General features: G+C 41.2%; 1 protein-coding gene across 4 annotated transcripts in view; it reads right to left on the bottom strand.

Moving 5' to 3' along the window:
* The window catches only part of SSH2 (slingshot protein phosphatase 2), a 95,941-nt gene that overhangs the window by 74,037 nt on the left and 7,268 nt on the right, over positions 1-14,636 (bottom strand). For 2 of the 4 annotated variants that reach the window (XM_053457030.1, XM_053457029.1), the window contains exon 2: positions 2,600-2,677. The exons of the other annotated variants lie outside the window; for them this stretch is intronic. In XM_053457030.1, the coding sequence (XP_053313005.1) occupies positions 2,600-2,677 (78 nt within the window). The remainder of the gene's footprint in view (positions 1-2,599; positions 2,678-14,636) is intronic. 4 annotated transcript variants of the gene reach the window in all.

The following is a 14,636-nucleotide window of genomic DNA, read 5'->3' on the forward strand; positions in this document are numbered from 1 at the left end:
AGTTAAAAGAAAAAAAATGCTTCCTTCATTGTTTGCATTCTACTTACTCGATATCTGTTCATACAAGCCCCGTGTCCTGTGGATCACCCCATACGACGCGCAAAGCAAATACTTGTCATTAATTCTAGGGTGTTAAAGTACATTTTACAGTTCTGTACTCGAAATAAACCTGCGTGCTGGTGCATACAGATTAAAATAAGCAACCTATGTGAGTTGGAAGAACACCTTGCATTTATAACCTTGAAGCAGCCAGGATCTAGATTATCATTCCTCCCCATTACACTTTACATGTATAACCTTGAAGCAGCTATCTTCTTAACTCTGGGTTTTTGTGATCTGTATTATTATTCCTCCCCATTACGTTATCTCTCAACATATTGTAAAACTGCTCATTGTTTTTGATTCAGGCAGCCTTTCAAAGGTGGGGTGGGGCAGGAAACTATATACATACACAATAATAACTAAATATTTCCAAAACAATTATACAGATAACCAGCAATAGGCAGATGTATTAAATCAATGTATGCCTTTAATCCAGGTTTACGGTCCTATCCCGTATTCTTGCTAAAATTCTGCTGCCACAGAAAAGCTCATCCCATGAATTTGACAATACGAGCCAAGGTCACCGGCAGAGAAGGGTTGGAAGGTCACCGGCAGAGAAGGGTTGGAAGGTCACCGGCAGAAAAGGGTTGGAAGGTCACCGGCAGAAAAGGGTTGGAAGGTCACCGGCAGAAAAGGGTTGGAAGGTCACCGGCAGAAAAGGGTTGGAAGGTCACCGGCAGAAAAGGGTTGGAAGGTCACCGGCAGAGAAGGGTTGGAAGCTAACGAAAGCCAAGAAATATTATTAAGAAGATCAAGGCAGGGGGTTTAATGCAAACAATGACAAGCCGCTCACACTAGCACTGTATACTACAACATTCGTATCGTAATGTAGATAGCATTATGTATGTTTAGGGTATGCTGCTGCTGCTGCAAAGATGTGTTCACAACACTATCTTTTAGTTTCCATTCCTGCGACCTCACACCTTCAGTGTAGTCTGAAAACTCCATCTGTCTTCGCAGCCTCTCCCTGGATGGCTGAAAGATGCCGCATTTAGTTTTCCAGAATCCAAGCCGTTTCCAACACCACCCACATCTTCCTCAATAAGGTTCTTTCACATCACGGTTTCCATGATGTGCGTCCAATATTCCCCGGGCGAGCTATGTGATTGCCACTATGTGACTGCTCAAAGTCTATTTCTCCAGCTGGTGTTGAAAAATAACTCCTATGATCCTCTGCTTACTAAAGATAATGGGAATTGGAGTCCCCCTGCAGCCGGAGTTGATTCATAAAAAAAAAAACAAAAAAAAAAAAACAAAAAACTGCTTTCTTCTGTCTAATTCCAAAGCAGGAGGGGAAACAAGAACGGGGATATTAATGGCAGCTGTCTATATGGCACATTAGCTTTTATTTTCTAATTAGTCGACGTATCGGGTTCTGCCGAGATGATGTACAGATCCTGCTATATAAGTTTAATTAGAGGGGCTTTTCACAATTTGTCACATCGGCGTGACACCCCATAGGGAGTGTGGAGGGAGGGTATGCTAAGCCTGAGCAGGGGGGTATGGAGTGTGAAGCCTAGGACAGGAGGCAACCTAGATATACATCAATGGCTAAACTAGGCATTTTCATCTTGAGTACATGGCATGTGCTTACATTTGGGCCTAACACAGCTTTCTGTATTTAAATATATAATATATATTTATTATATTAAATATTATTATGTACAATGATAAAAAGTAGCGCATCTCATAACAAATAGGACTTATAATGCCCAAATTATATTAAGAGGCTTTCCCTATTTAGGTCGCTAGCACAATTTTAGATGATCAGCCAAATTCTGATCCTTCTAGTGCAGAACAAACTGAAGGAGGGAAAGGTGTGCAGTACATCTCACCAAAACCTTATCATTTATAACCTAATCAAGCACTGTAATACATCTTCCTAAACATAAAAATATCATCTAATCAACGGATACATTCAAAATACACACATTAGCTTCACGTTTACTACCGTCTCAAAATGTATATAAAAAACTATTAACAGTGTAAAAAGAAAGCACTTCAACACCAGTAAGGTCAGCAATCACTTTAAGAGTTTGAAAAGAAACACCTAAACATTAAGCGTATTTTATTATCTGTCAAGACAACGTTGATTATAAGAGGCACAGTTGTTCTGGTTGGCCACTGGCTCCAAGAACTTTAAATCTGCTGGACTTGATTGAGAGAAAAACATACAACTATTCCTTCCCTTTTTTTAAGAAAGCTCAATTATCATTTTAGGTTCTTGAAATGAATTTACACTAAAGTCAAAAGAGACTATAGAAGAACATCTCTCTATTACCCATCCTAATATTACATTTCCAAGCACCAAACCCACGAAGCATCAGACTTTGGAAGATGTAAGCAATATCATCCATAATTAATGCACAAACACATAACTATAAGAAACAAACTAAAAGACACTCGGGAGGAGATGTGTTAATCAAGGGGCTTCCATTCCATACCGTATAATGTTAAAGTGTTAGGGGGGGCACTACAACGTTATATACCTACGTACATTGGTACCATTTACGTGTTCTGAATCTTCACACTGACAGCAGAATACTTCAATTTCACCTTCTTCCAACTGAGAACTCTGTAACGCAAACAAAATAACATCAACATTGCAAGGGTCCGGCTTGGAAGCAGATGACGAGAGGGGAAAGGCCCAAAGCAAGGTGCAAAAGCATCTGTCGCCAGCAGAGGTGAAGCAAAGGTGTTGGTCAGCCAACTCAGATCATAAGAAGGTAACATTACAGAGAACATCCCAGAAATCCAAGACTACAAGTCTGACCAGCTTCACCCAGGCAGAAGATGACACTGGGGATTATAACCAGCGGCTCACTGCATAGTAGCATGGAGTTTATCTTAGGAACCAAAAGTCTTATCTAGTCCATAAACTCATCACCTAAAACTTACTTCTTGAATCCTCCCACCATATTACCCCATTACACCTGCTGGAAATATACTGTATAAAAAAGTATTCGTCTACGTTTCACATAGCACCTGATTTCTTGTTACAGATCTGGCTTCTCACAGTTAACACCATCACAAATGTATTCAGATATTCACAACAGTTTAGAGATTGCTACATCCCTCTTTAAAAACTAACAAATCTACTGGATGGTGGTTTGTATTTTAGACAAACATTGAGTTGGCATATCCTACTTGCTCTGGCAAGGTATACGGGCGGAGATAGGGACTACGTGAACGGTGGTCCGCATAACATTCAACAAGTGTCCCCTATGGCAGAACGTATTGATCATTTGCAGTGCCAGATGCACCACGGGCTGGATTTGTTTCCAGGTAATAGACATTGTGAAGCTCTGATGGACACCGTTTCTTGAAGAACTTGCTGCTATGTCCTGCCAGTCTAATGGCAGAGAAAGAAACATTGTACAGCAGGCTAGTTATAGACATCAAAGCAAAATGCTAAAATGAATCATTGTACACTACAGACATGTAATAGCATAAAAGCTCTGTGTCCATAATGACTTCACGTGTACTACCAACACAGCATACGCCACTCACAGGTGCAACAGCTCGAGACTACAGAATTCAGGATTCACTGACACAATGACATACTTGTGTTTCAAAAAGCCATCCGCAGCGTACCAGAAAACTTGTAGAAAATAGAAAAGAGGACTCTTTCGATAAAACTGAGGGATGTTTTCATCCATAGCAGACGGTTAGATGGCAAAACCTTTTATTGAATAAAAACATAGCGTCACATAAGGTTTAGGATGTTTCTTCATCTGAAGAACAAACCTTATAGACACAAGAGCTACCTATAATGGCAATATCCATTTACTACAGAATTATTAATTAAAGCTGTACCCAGTTAAGGATCCCATCCTCTTAGGACTGTGTAAGATGTAGTTTGCCAAGCCACATGGGCTCTTTCAATACAAGACTCAAACTCTACCTGTACTGTCCTGTAATAGTCCACATGGAGTGGGCAACTCTGGCTCAACAAGCTAAGCCCAGAACCTGGCTCGCCCATGAGCCAGCTCACCCCATCTCAACTTCTATAACTGATTTAAGCAGACATGGATGACATATGAAGTTCATATGCCGCCCCTGGTTTAGCGCTGAGATTATTAAAAGGTGCTGCCCCCCCCCCCGCACCAGGTTCCAGGAGCCAATATAGTTGTGCCACTGGCACCACCATTCTGTCAGAAGTGCTGGTGTGCCTGGAGCACCGGACACAGCATACTCTTTAAGGCACGGGATGGCAGGCATAAAACAGCATTATAATAACCAATTACTTCACCTTCAACCAAGGATCTGAGATCGGTACTTATATTGCCAATCAGTTTTAAGGGCTGGAGCATCCCCTACTGCTACATAAAAGATAAAACATAATAAAAACAGCGTAGATAAAAAAAGCTTTTATTGATTTAATGTCACAGTCATTGAGTTGCCGCCTAGACCTAGGGCTGCATCAGCGACTCCTGCAGGCTCTCACACACAAACCTTCAACGCAAGAATCCACGTCTATACTACTAATCAGGTGATAAACATTTATAAAGACATGGTGTATCCTGCTTATTTATATACACATAACTGGGAAGGTTCGTGGAGAAGCCGCATGACGTGACCTCCTACAGACCTAATTAGCGAGGTGGTACAGTTACAGTAGTAGCCGTGGAAGGGGTGAAAGGACACATGGCGGGGGCCGTGATGCAGTTTTAGAACTGTGGATCCGTGCCGTTCCACCCATGTTGGCACTTTCCACACGTGTCCGGTACAAAGCAAGAGTCCTATGAACCATACAACACAGAGGTTCTGCTGGCTGCCTCGGATAACCTTAACGTTTGGAAATTTTACCCATCGCTGCCAAGTAAGTGGAATCCAAAAAGCAACACATTTATAGACCGTCGCCAAAGTCAGCCATGAGAACGTGTTCTTCCTGCCAGCTGCCTATTTCTTCCTCCGTGGAATTCCACATCAGCCACTTAGCAATTTAACAACGAAAATATCACACAGACAGCCATGAAAACAGTGATTTTATGTGTGGTCCGTGAGAACCGAACACCACAGTGTGTCAAACCGCAGAGCTCGAGCTTCATGTATGCTATGTAACACCATATTTACAAAGAAGTGCTCGGGGATAGAGTGCTAAACGTGGAGCAGTAACTATGGAAACCAAGGGAATGTTCCGGCTGATTACTCCCCCTTTAGATTTGTCATATTTAAATATGGAAGCCAACAACTTCTGTTACCGCAATATGTAATTCACTGCCATGATACACATAGAAAGGAACTGGCAAGACCTGCAGTGATCTGAAATGTTTGCCTTATTTCATAGCCCATTAATAACAAACAAGCATCGGCATCTTAAATCAACTACGTTTCTGATCCTGCTCAGTAATTACATTGTTCGAATCTTAGTAAATAGGTTAAACAATAAAGCCCTAAGATGACCTCCCTTCGCCCGTATGCATCTTCTTGCTACGCTGTAGAGTCCACTACCCGCTAGGCAACTGCCATAGTCAGCCATGAACATAAGTATAATAGATACTCTGTACACAAAAAATGATACTTCCAATTTTCATCAATGTTCTATTTTTTAAAGTGAAAAAAGAATGGGAGCCTGTTGGGGTAATTAACCCTGTTTGTGCCATAAGTACTCAAGGTCATCCAGCTCTAGTGTATAGAGCGGGGCAGCGTATTTGGCTACCTGTGTGCAGCTCCTGAATAATTAAAGGGTATAATCCTGTGACTGTAAACGCCTACGGCAGACACAAAATCTGACCTCAAAAAAACCTAAAACCATCTTGTTTTGGTAATAAACTCTGCGGTTTTTTTTGCTGTGGCTTATATTTTAAGGCGACCAAACCACTAAAATTTAGACAAAAAAAGCAGTGGTGAACAGCCGAATCTGCCCGTGATCTATAACAACACATGACGCGGATAAAAGCATTAAGGGGGTGAGAAATTATTCTACGATATTTATAATACATTGCAAGTTCTCAAGAGCGGGGCCATCTTGCTGTCACTTTTGTATATTGTCAGCCTAACAGTTATTGTTAATTTTCACCGACCCTATTGTACAATCTGTCGGTTCTCTATAAATATAACGTGTGTAACGAGCTCGGACGAAGAACTGCACGGTCGTAAACCATCCCTAGTTCAGAGTCCATGGAAAAAGAAATGCAGATATGGCGTGGAATCTCAAAGCTCCTTTCCACCAAGAGAGATATCGTCTTCACTACAGCGCCCACTGTACTCTTTAGTTACCGACATTAGAAAACGAAACTGACTGAAAAAAACTTTTATTAATAGAATCAATTAGGAAATGCAGCCAATACAGACTGAGTATGGTGGCCCCACCGCGCAAGCCGCCTTACAGATCCATGTTCCTGAGAGGGCTGTTCTAGGCATATTAAATAAATGCCCACAGGACAATGGCAGGGACACAGTGGAATAAACGATAGAGTAATATGAAGAACCACCATCACCATTCTGTCTGTAAGAACCAAGTCTATAATTTAAGTTAGGAGGATTCCATACTGCCAAAATAACAAGTAGTTATTCTTGAGACTACTTGGTTTAACAACGAAAAAAAGACAGCCAATTATGATTAACTTTCCACATGGGTTACAATTTAAGGCAGGTCCACCAAAACCGGAGAACCCGGGCCACAGATTTCTCTGCTTAGGTCTGAAGGGCAGCACCGCACAGTTTCATTTTTGTTTAGATATCATCGAGAGGCGGTGAAGTCATCCAATAGTACGGAAATCAATCTCACCAAAATCCTCACCCAAGACCTCATTATCTGTGGGATGCCGGATTATTAAAAGTACGGCATCACTTTATCTGAAAAACACTTCTTAATCCCAATATGCTTTAATAATTTCAGTCCAATTTACTATTGCTTTTGCATAGCTTCTGAAACAAGGACTTGAAACAGAGTAAATAATACATACCTCTCCGTCAATCAGTAGCACTACATAAAACATGAGCTAGTCTATAAATCCGCCAGCACGAAAAGCAAACTATAGGCGACCTCAGAGCCTCCGGCTACTATATGTTATGATTCCCATGACCTGTCAGATGGCTAAAAAGAAGAACATGGGAGTCTTTCCCACAGCAGCTGTAGTAGAGCAGCGTGTAAGTGCTTGATCAGAAGCAGTCGTGGAATACAGAAGCGTATAGCAAGTGTGGACTTGAACTCATTTTGTACAGCCGGACTCTGCTAGCTAGGACCAAACAGAAAATAAGAAGAGGAGTAAGAAGCGGCTTGGCTTCAGCTTGCGTTCTCACAGTGTCAAGGTAGAAATCAGGTGTCTGATATGCAGGATTGCTGGTAAACGTGTGAATGCAGGAACCCAACTAGCCACACAGCCGAAGTTGAGCCGCAACTGGTGTGACACCAGGGAATAGCGACCCCACTACTAAAGGATAGCCATACAGACACACTGCCACTGGTACTGAAAATAGTATGCTGGACACACAGACACTGGTACCAGAGAAGAGGATCGTCAGTTTGAGAGCCGAGGTCCAGATTGGGGAGGTTGGATCAGTGATGACAAAAACCAGCTTCTGGATGATGGAGGTCAGCGAGGCCAAGAGTTCCAAGGTCACCAACGATAGATCAGACCAGGAGAGGAGAGAGAGGTCAGAGGCAAGCAAAGGTCAGGTACCGGGTAATCTTAGGATGCAAAAGCCAATGCAACAGAGATAGGGACGCTCCAGAGGACACATAACCAGTCTGAAAATCTGAGCACAGGTAGAAGAGCGAGATGTGGTTTTAAACTGCTCAGCATGGTGATTACGGAAGTTCAGCCCCCTTGATGTGACACTCTGAGTTTACTTGATGGAGACAGCGCCATCATTCATGACCAAACATACTGTACTTGCTGGACAAGCTCACTGGCGCTGGACCGTCCTAATGCATTGAGAAGTTGATCTCTCCTGTAACTCTCCTGCAAACTCTCTCTTTAGTTAATAAGCCACAGAGGTGTAACTTTGATATGCATGGCTAAGGAAACCCAAAAGGGTACTTATCAGCTTCTGCTATATTTCATATGATCTTAAAATATATTCTAGAATTTGTTTGAAGGTTCTCATTTTTTTCTGCTAATGCATTCAAATATTTTACAATTCTCTTCTATCACCAAAAAAATTACAGGGTTGGATCACCAGCTCTTTAATGTCTACAACAAGAACATAACTGTATAATTAGTGCTGAATATTTTATATATGTGCAAGTTATAAACACACCAGACAATGGCACCACATAGTGTCTGCTCTCAATTTCAAACATGCCTCTTGGCTACAAGAAACTAAACAAAGAGCAATACAAAGACAACAATTTTCCATGAACATGGAAGGGTTTCAAACCGGTGGTACTGGACGCATGTGATATTAGCCAGGAGTACTACGATACTTTTTAAATTATATTTTAAATATTACAGTAAATATTTACATATACAGATGGAAAAGAAATTGAAAAACGAGCTTCAGTTTGAATGATGGACTTTTCTCTTGCGACTCCCTCATTGTTAAGAGGGAAAATGAAGAAATAAATGATCTAGAGAGGAATTTCACGTGCTCTCACATGGTCACGTCATGAGATGCCAGTCCGACCAGTCCTCGCACCCGCGGGCCTCCAGGTACAAAGATACATTGAGCAGGGAGGAATTCAGAGAATGAATCTTTGAATGCTGTAGTTCCTCCCCATAATATCCCCAAGACTCTCAGCGTAGCTGGGTTCTTCCACCCATCTACAATTACGCTTACTGGAGCCCATACACAGTTCAATAAACTAAACGGCAACCATGCTCAAAGAGCATGGAAGGAAAAGTCATCCACAAAACTGGAAGAAGAGCTTTCCCTTTAAATTTAAACCACATTAAATCTGCTAAACTTTATTTGGTAGAAATCCTAGAAAGCTTAACTCATGTTTTGTCTAAGTGGAAAAGCACCTTTAAAGGGACAATAGCTCCGGATATCAAATTGCACGGAAACGGTGTCGTAATTGTAAATGATCCGTATAGCACAGAGATGGCAGCGCTTAGTAACTAGATTCAGAACTACGTAAATATGACCGCCGTATAGCACTATGTACCACTAATTAGTGAATGTAATTAAGACAGCAACTTGATTAATCACAGGGATCCCATAGGAACAGACACTGGAAGCTACATAAAATTGGCTACTCTTGTCCTTAACCCTTTGACGGACATCCCTGCTGATAGCACTGGTACCTAATTGATTAAGAAAGTGACTGATTAATTAATGACTGCTGGATATCAATCAGGACAAAACGGCAGCAGCTAGCAGTCACCGTTTCTTGTAAGTATTGTTGTATTATGACGATGTTATATTACCTTCATGTATCGCTTTAAAAGGTACTAAGTGCTGCGTAAATTGTTGGCGCTATATAAACAAAAGATAATAATAATGATAATAATAAAATCATATAAACTGATGAGCATTGCCGAGGAATATGGGAAGAGGCTGAATATAAATCAAGATTTTTAATCAATTAAGATCTAGCAGTAGTCACATTAAGGTGTTTTGCTTAAACTGTGAGGTGATGGACAGGACAGGGTTCCTTCATAGGACAAGCGTGTCCTCTCTATTCCACATGTGTGAGAAGCATGTCGGTTTTTAAATCATAAATCATCAAGAAAACCAGACTTTGGTGTACGCAGCCACCTACTGGGCCACACTTAGGAAAGATCTGGACCCAGGCCTGTCTGGATTAGTATCATCATCATCAATAACGACAAACCTGTACTGTGCATACAACCTTTACACATATGTACTGAGAAAGGCTACGAGACACCTCTTGTACCTAAAAGCGCCAAGCTTTCTTTTCTTTTTTTTTTTTTTTTTTCTTTTTAAGATGAGACAATCATGGAATGAAAGGAAATACAACTGACCATCTAACGACAATAATTTTTACTCCGTGACAACAAACCTACTACACTACTTAAAAGAACCAACGCTGTGAAGGTCACAAGAGAGCAGAAACATGCTGAGCCAACAAACTCAAATATTTACTCAGTACCCAGCGGACTGAGATCTGTCAACCAACACAAACCAAACACACCTGGAAATCCTCTCCACAGACAAATAACAACCCAGCAGCACAACACACAGCAAACTTTGTGGACTGTCGAGTAAATCGCCCCATCCCAGTTTTGCTGAACATTTTCCTATTAGACATCATTGTAGGATCTGCACCAACTCCAAAAGGGCCGAGTTACAATATGTATGGAGCTCCAAAGAAGAAAACGAATAACTCCTGCCATGTCCGATTAGTCAACATTACTTAAATGCTTTCAGTCCAGGAAATAAAAGAAAGATTCAGCTTGTAGCTGATTTCCTCCAAGAAAAGCCTTCGATCTTCAGCTAAACACAGTCCAAAAGTGCATGGAATTCATGGACACATTTACAGAACAGATGCACAGGCTAGATCAGGTTACTGTGTGAAAAAGGACAGATGGGTAACGACATGGTGGCATGGAACGAGAGATATGGAAGAAGAATGGATAGGAGAGAAGGGCAAAAAAGAACACACTAACCAGGCAAACGTGCTGCATCAACTATGTATGACCGACTGCAGACATGTGAAACCAGATCTAATGACAAGAAATGGTAGCTTTTCATTGGAAGCTCATGTGAAACCCCAGGTATCATCCAAGATAGTGGTGGACGTAGATTGTTACAGGGACGCTCTTCTTTATCAGGGACTGAGGATCTCAGCAGGTTAAAAGAGCAAAAGAAACGGTACATGGTGCAGACAAGGTTCTTGGGAAAAACCTGTTTGAGGGCCAAGATTCCGCGATATTCTGCTCTCAGCGGACAGCAAGCCATAACACAAAAGCCATGACTCACTAGTGTTACGCAATAAGAAAATTAATATTTGTGGGTGTAAAGTCAAAGGTCCTTCTAGAAAGTAATTTGAGGATTGCACCTCGTAGACGGCCCCTCCCAAAAAAAGAAAAATATATAATCAGGTTGAGCAATAAAATGATGCAAACGGATGTTGTTTTGAATGTCATGTTGTTTCCAGCAGTTTCATTCGGTGGCCATATGTCTTACAACATATGCCATAAAACACGCTTTTGCCACAGAGATAAGCGTTACCAGGTGGTAGACATGTCACAGGATACTTCCTCAAGTGTTTCTAAGGACACAAGCAGTGAACAACGCAACGGTGAATTTTTACTTACTGGCCCTGACCAAGACCTACCAGTCTAAGTGTCGGAATGTAGAACAAGTATTTTGTCTTTGTTTTGGGTGTGCATGGTGTGGTTTCTAGTTTCTATACATATACCTGCTGGCTGGGAATGTGATGCGGCTTTAATGCGCTTACCAGGTTCTCATCACACCTGCAGAGAAATACTAATTTTTATCTGAGAACCTGCAAAACACATATTTACACCAGGACTGGCAATCATAGCCTGGACCAACACCAACCATAATATGTTTATACTACACGGTACTCGATAGACTTGGGCGCCGGCAAACTCTTCATGTTCATCTTTGTGTTCGTGGGGAAAAAAATCTTCTTATTGCACGAATATTCGCCCGTTCCTGTGTTTGGTCTTGGTATACGTTTTGCCTCCACCATGTTCGTATGTTCGGTTTTCGGGCTGAACAACGAAAACGCACTCTTTGGGTTTGTTTTCATGTTCACCCAAATACGAACGCACAAGTCTAGTACTTGACGACGGAATAACTATTATCCTGAAGTGACTAACGCCACATATCTGTACAGTATAGCAATAGAGCTTAGATGGATTTCTAGTTTACACCTACCCTTGTGTATAATGCTATTATTTATTAATTTACATAGCGCCATCATATTCCGCAGCACTGTACAATAGATAAGCATGCTGTTACAAGTAGTGCATCGCATAACAACTTGGACTTACAGAAACAAATGGTGTGGAGCGCGCTGTTCAAACGAGCTTCTGACCCTTATATGTAGTATGGAAATCTAGTTCTACACAGGGCATTACAGTACGCACGCAAGCATAACTGCGCAACATTCAAACGGCTGGAAACCGGAAATACTATTTGCATGCACAGATACATGCGTGACCTCCCAGCGTCCATCACCATAACACTCTCTTTGCATAGTATGCTTAAATAAGGAGGCTAAAAAATCAACTCTCGTTACCGATTAGTAGGATATATTAGAGTGTTTGCCTGACAAATGTCTAGAATGCAGAGCTATGTCTCCTATACTTTCATTATTTTTCTGTATACTCCTACTGAATTTCTTAAAAAAGGCGGAATCTAAATAGGCCTCTTAAGTACACAACGATTTGCCGACCTGAGGTGTAATAACATCATAAAACATTAATTTCGGGGGGTATTACACGTCACGGGAACCACAAGTCTTGAGCCGTCACGTCGAGGTCCTTGTCAGGTCCTCCGGGAATGAAGCACCAAGGCAGTGGTACTCAATCTCCAACAGTAGAAACAGTCGTCTGGGGGGCTGTAGTGAAAGCAAAATAGCTCCTTTCCAGGCACTTCTTCTCAGCTTTTCCCACCCAATAAAGTGTAAATGCTAGTACTGTGACAGCAGCACTCTTTATTAGGGACAAAACCAAGTCTCTTATACACCGCAGAACAATGACGAGGTGATAAAAAGTATAATTAAGCTTTAGAACGAATAAACCAACAAACAGAGGGGGCTTACAACAATCAACCAATCAGAAGCAGAATATTATTGCACACCCTTGGGACAGGGATACGGTGGCTCATAGGATTTCCTCCAATTACAGAAGCTCCTACCGTCTTCATGTTATCCTATGGCGAAAGCGACCAATCAAAGAACCTGCTGCCTCTCCATGTTATTCCATGGATTACCGGCACAGACAGCCCGATTCGACCTTTATTGTATTGCTGCTGCTCAATGGAAATCCTGGGATGATTCTTTCCATCCCTTACATTTGCCCCCCCATCCGTCTCATATACGCCACAGTAGTAGTAATAGTAGTAATACAATCCATTTAACAGCACAGTCTAACAAGTAGACTCTCTACGAGAACCAATGGAAATATAATCTGGCTAAATTATCACTCTATGTTCATTTCATGCACAATTAGGTCAGATTAATACTTATAAACTGCCCCCGAGGATCTTCTAAATATTATTTTAAAAAACCATCACAAAGTTTCCACCGCATCAATTGATGCATCTATTCAGACTATAAAAGCATGACTGTGATGCACAGATACGAGGGGCAGCACCAGACCATCCACAGAATCTGCCATTTTACATGAGACTGGAAACTGGATGCCACCTAAATGGGTGTTTATGAAACCCAAAAACTAGATAAAGGAATGACTGCAGTTAGTCACGTGTCTATTAAGCTGTATCAGATAAAACATGTTTTACATGCAGATGACTACATAATACAAATGTACCATTTTTTTGTTTGTATACCTAATACTTTACCTTTAAAAAAGTGAGGATATCTGTGGAAGCTCCAAATTATTTAAAAAAGACATCAGCAACAGAAAAGACAAGTTGTCTCGACAAGTCTAGTGGCTGACTCCTCCGTGTAAAAAATGGAAATCCAGGAGCAGAGCCAACAGAACTACTGGTTGGCACACGTCACAAACCATTTTCACTTCTTTACCGCTGATTTGGCGGCTGCTGCTGCGTGTGTAATTACTGAACACGCATAGTAACCGCTTTACATGGTATTGGGAAGGCATGATTAGTGACTCAGCTGTGTGTACAGGGACAATATACGATGGGCTGGTAATATTTTCCGCAGCAAGGCTGTAAGGGTTAAATATGGTAAGGACAATGGGATGTAATTAAGGTAATGCACTTTCTGTTCTGCACCGAGGGACATTATTCCAGTTACATAACAACCCTTTTCAGGATTCCCCACTTCTCCAGCATGCTGATTTTATGATAAATCAGAAGTATTTACCAAACGACTAATCGGGTCTATCTGGATTTTTTAAACTTTTTAAGAAATGCCTTTCTAGCAACACAGGTTCAGCAGCGTTACAACCCTTTACATTTAGCTTCATAATATTGAGTCAGGGGAAAAAAATGTTAATAATGATTTTTTATTTTTTCAGTTTTCTTTTTTAACCACAGTAACTATGTAAGAGTTAGGTGCCGTTAAAAAATAACAATGATTTTAATAATAAAAAGAAACAAAGTAATTAATACACGTCATATTACGATGATACTTTCACCAGCGAAGGAATAAAATGAGACTTGCTATATATTTTTAGAAAAAGGTTGTTTCTTTTACCTTAAAAATGAAGCCCCAGAGACGCTTGGCCCCTCTGCCTTCGACAAGCTGACATTTGGGGACAACAACATGCCATGGCTGGATTCAATAATGAACTCAGTCACTGGGGCAAACGCATTGGGGGCATTCTGTGCCGGTGTCTGTACGGACGGCTTAGAAAATAATTTATTATTATATATTTCTGTCAGAAGCGTTCTGCAAACAGTCTAAACAAGTCTGCTTTGCTTTACGCTCCCTTCTCCAAGCCTGTCTGAGCATTTGTACGGAGGGCGCGGTCACGGTGCACCTGGGTTCAGGTGAATGA

The sequence above is a fragment of the Spea bombifrons genome, chromosome 2, assembly GCF_027358695.1.
Source record: "Spea bombifrons isolate aSpeBom1 chromosome 2, aSpeBom1.2.pri, whole genome shotgun sequence".
Classification (NCBI taxonomy): domain Eukaryota; kingdom Metazoa; phylum Chordata; class Amphibia; order Anura; family Pelobatidae; genus Spea; species Spea bombifrons.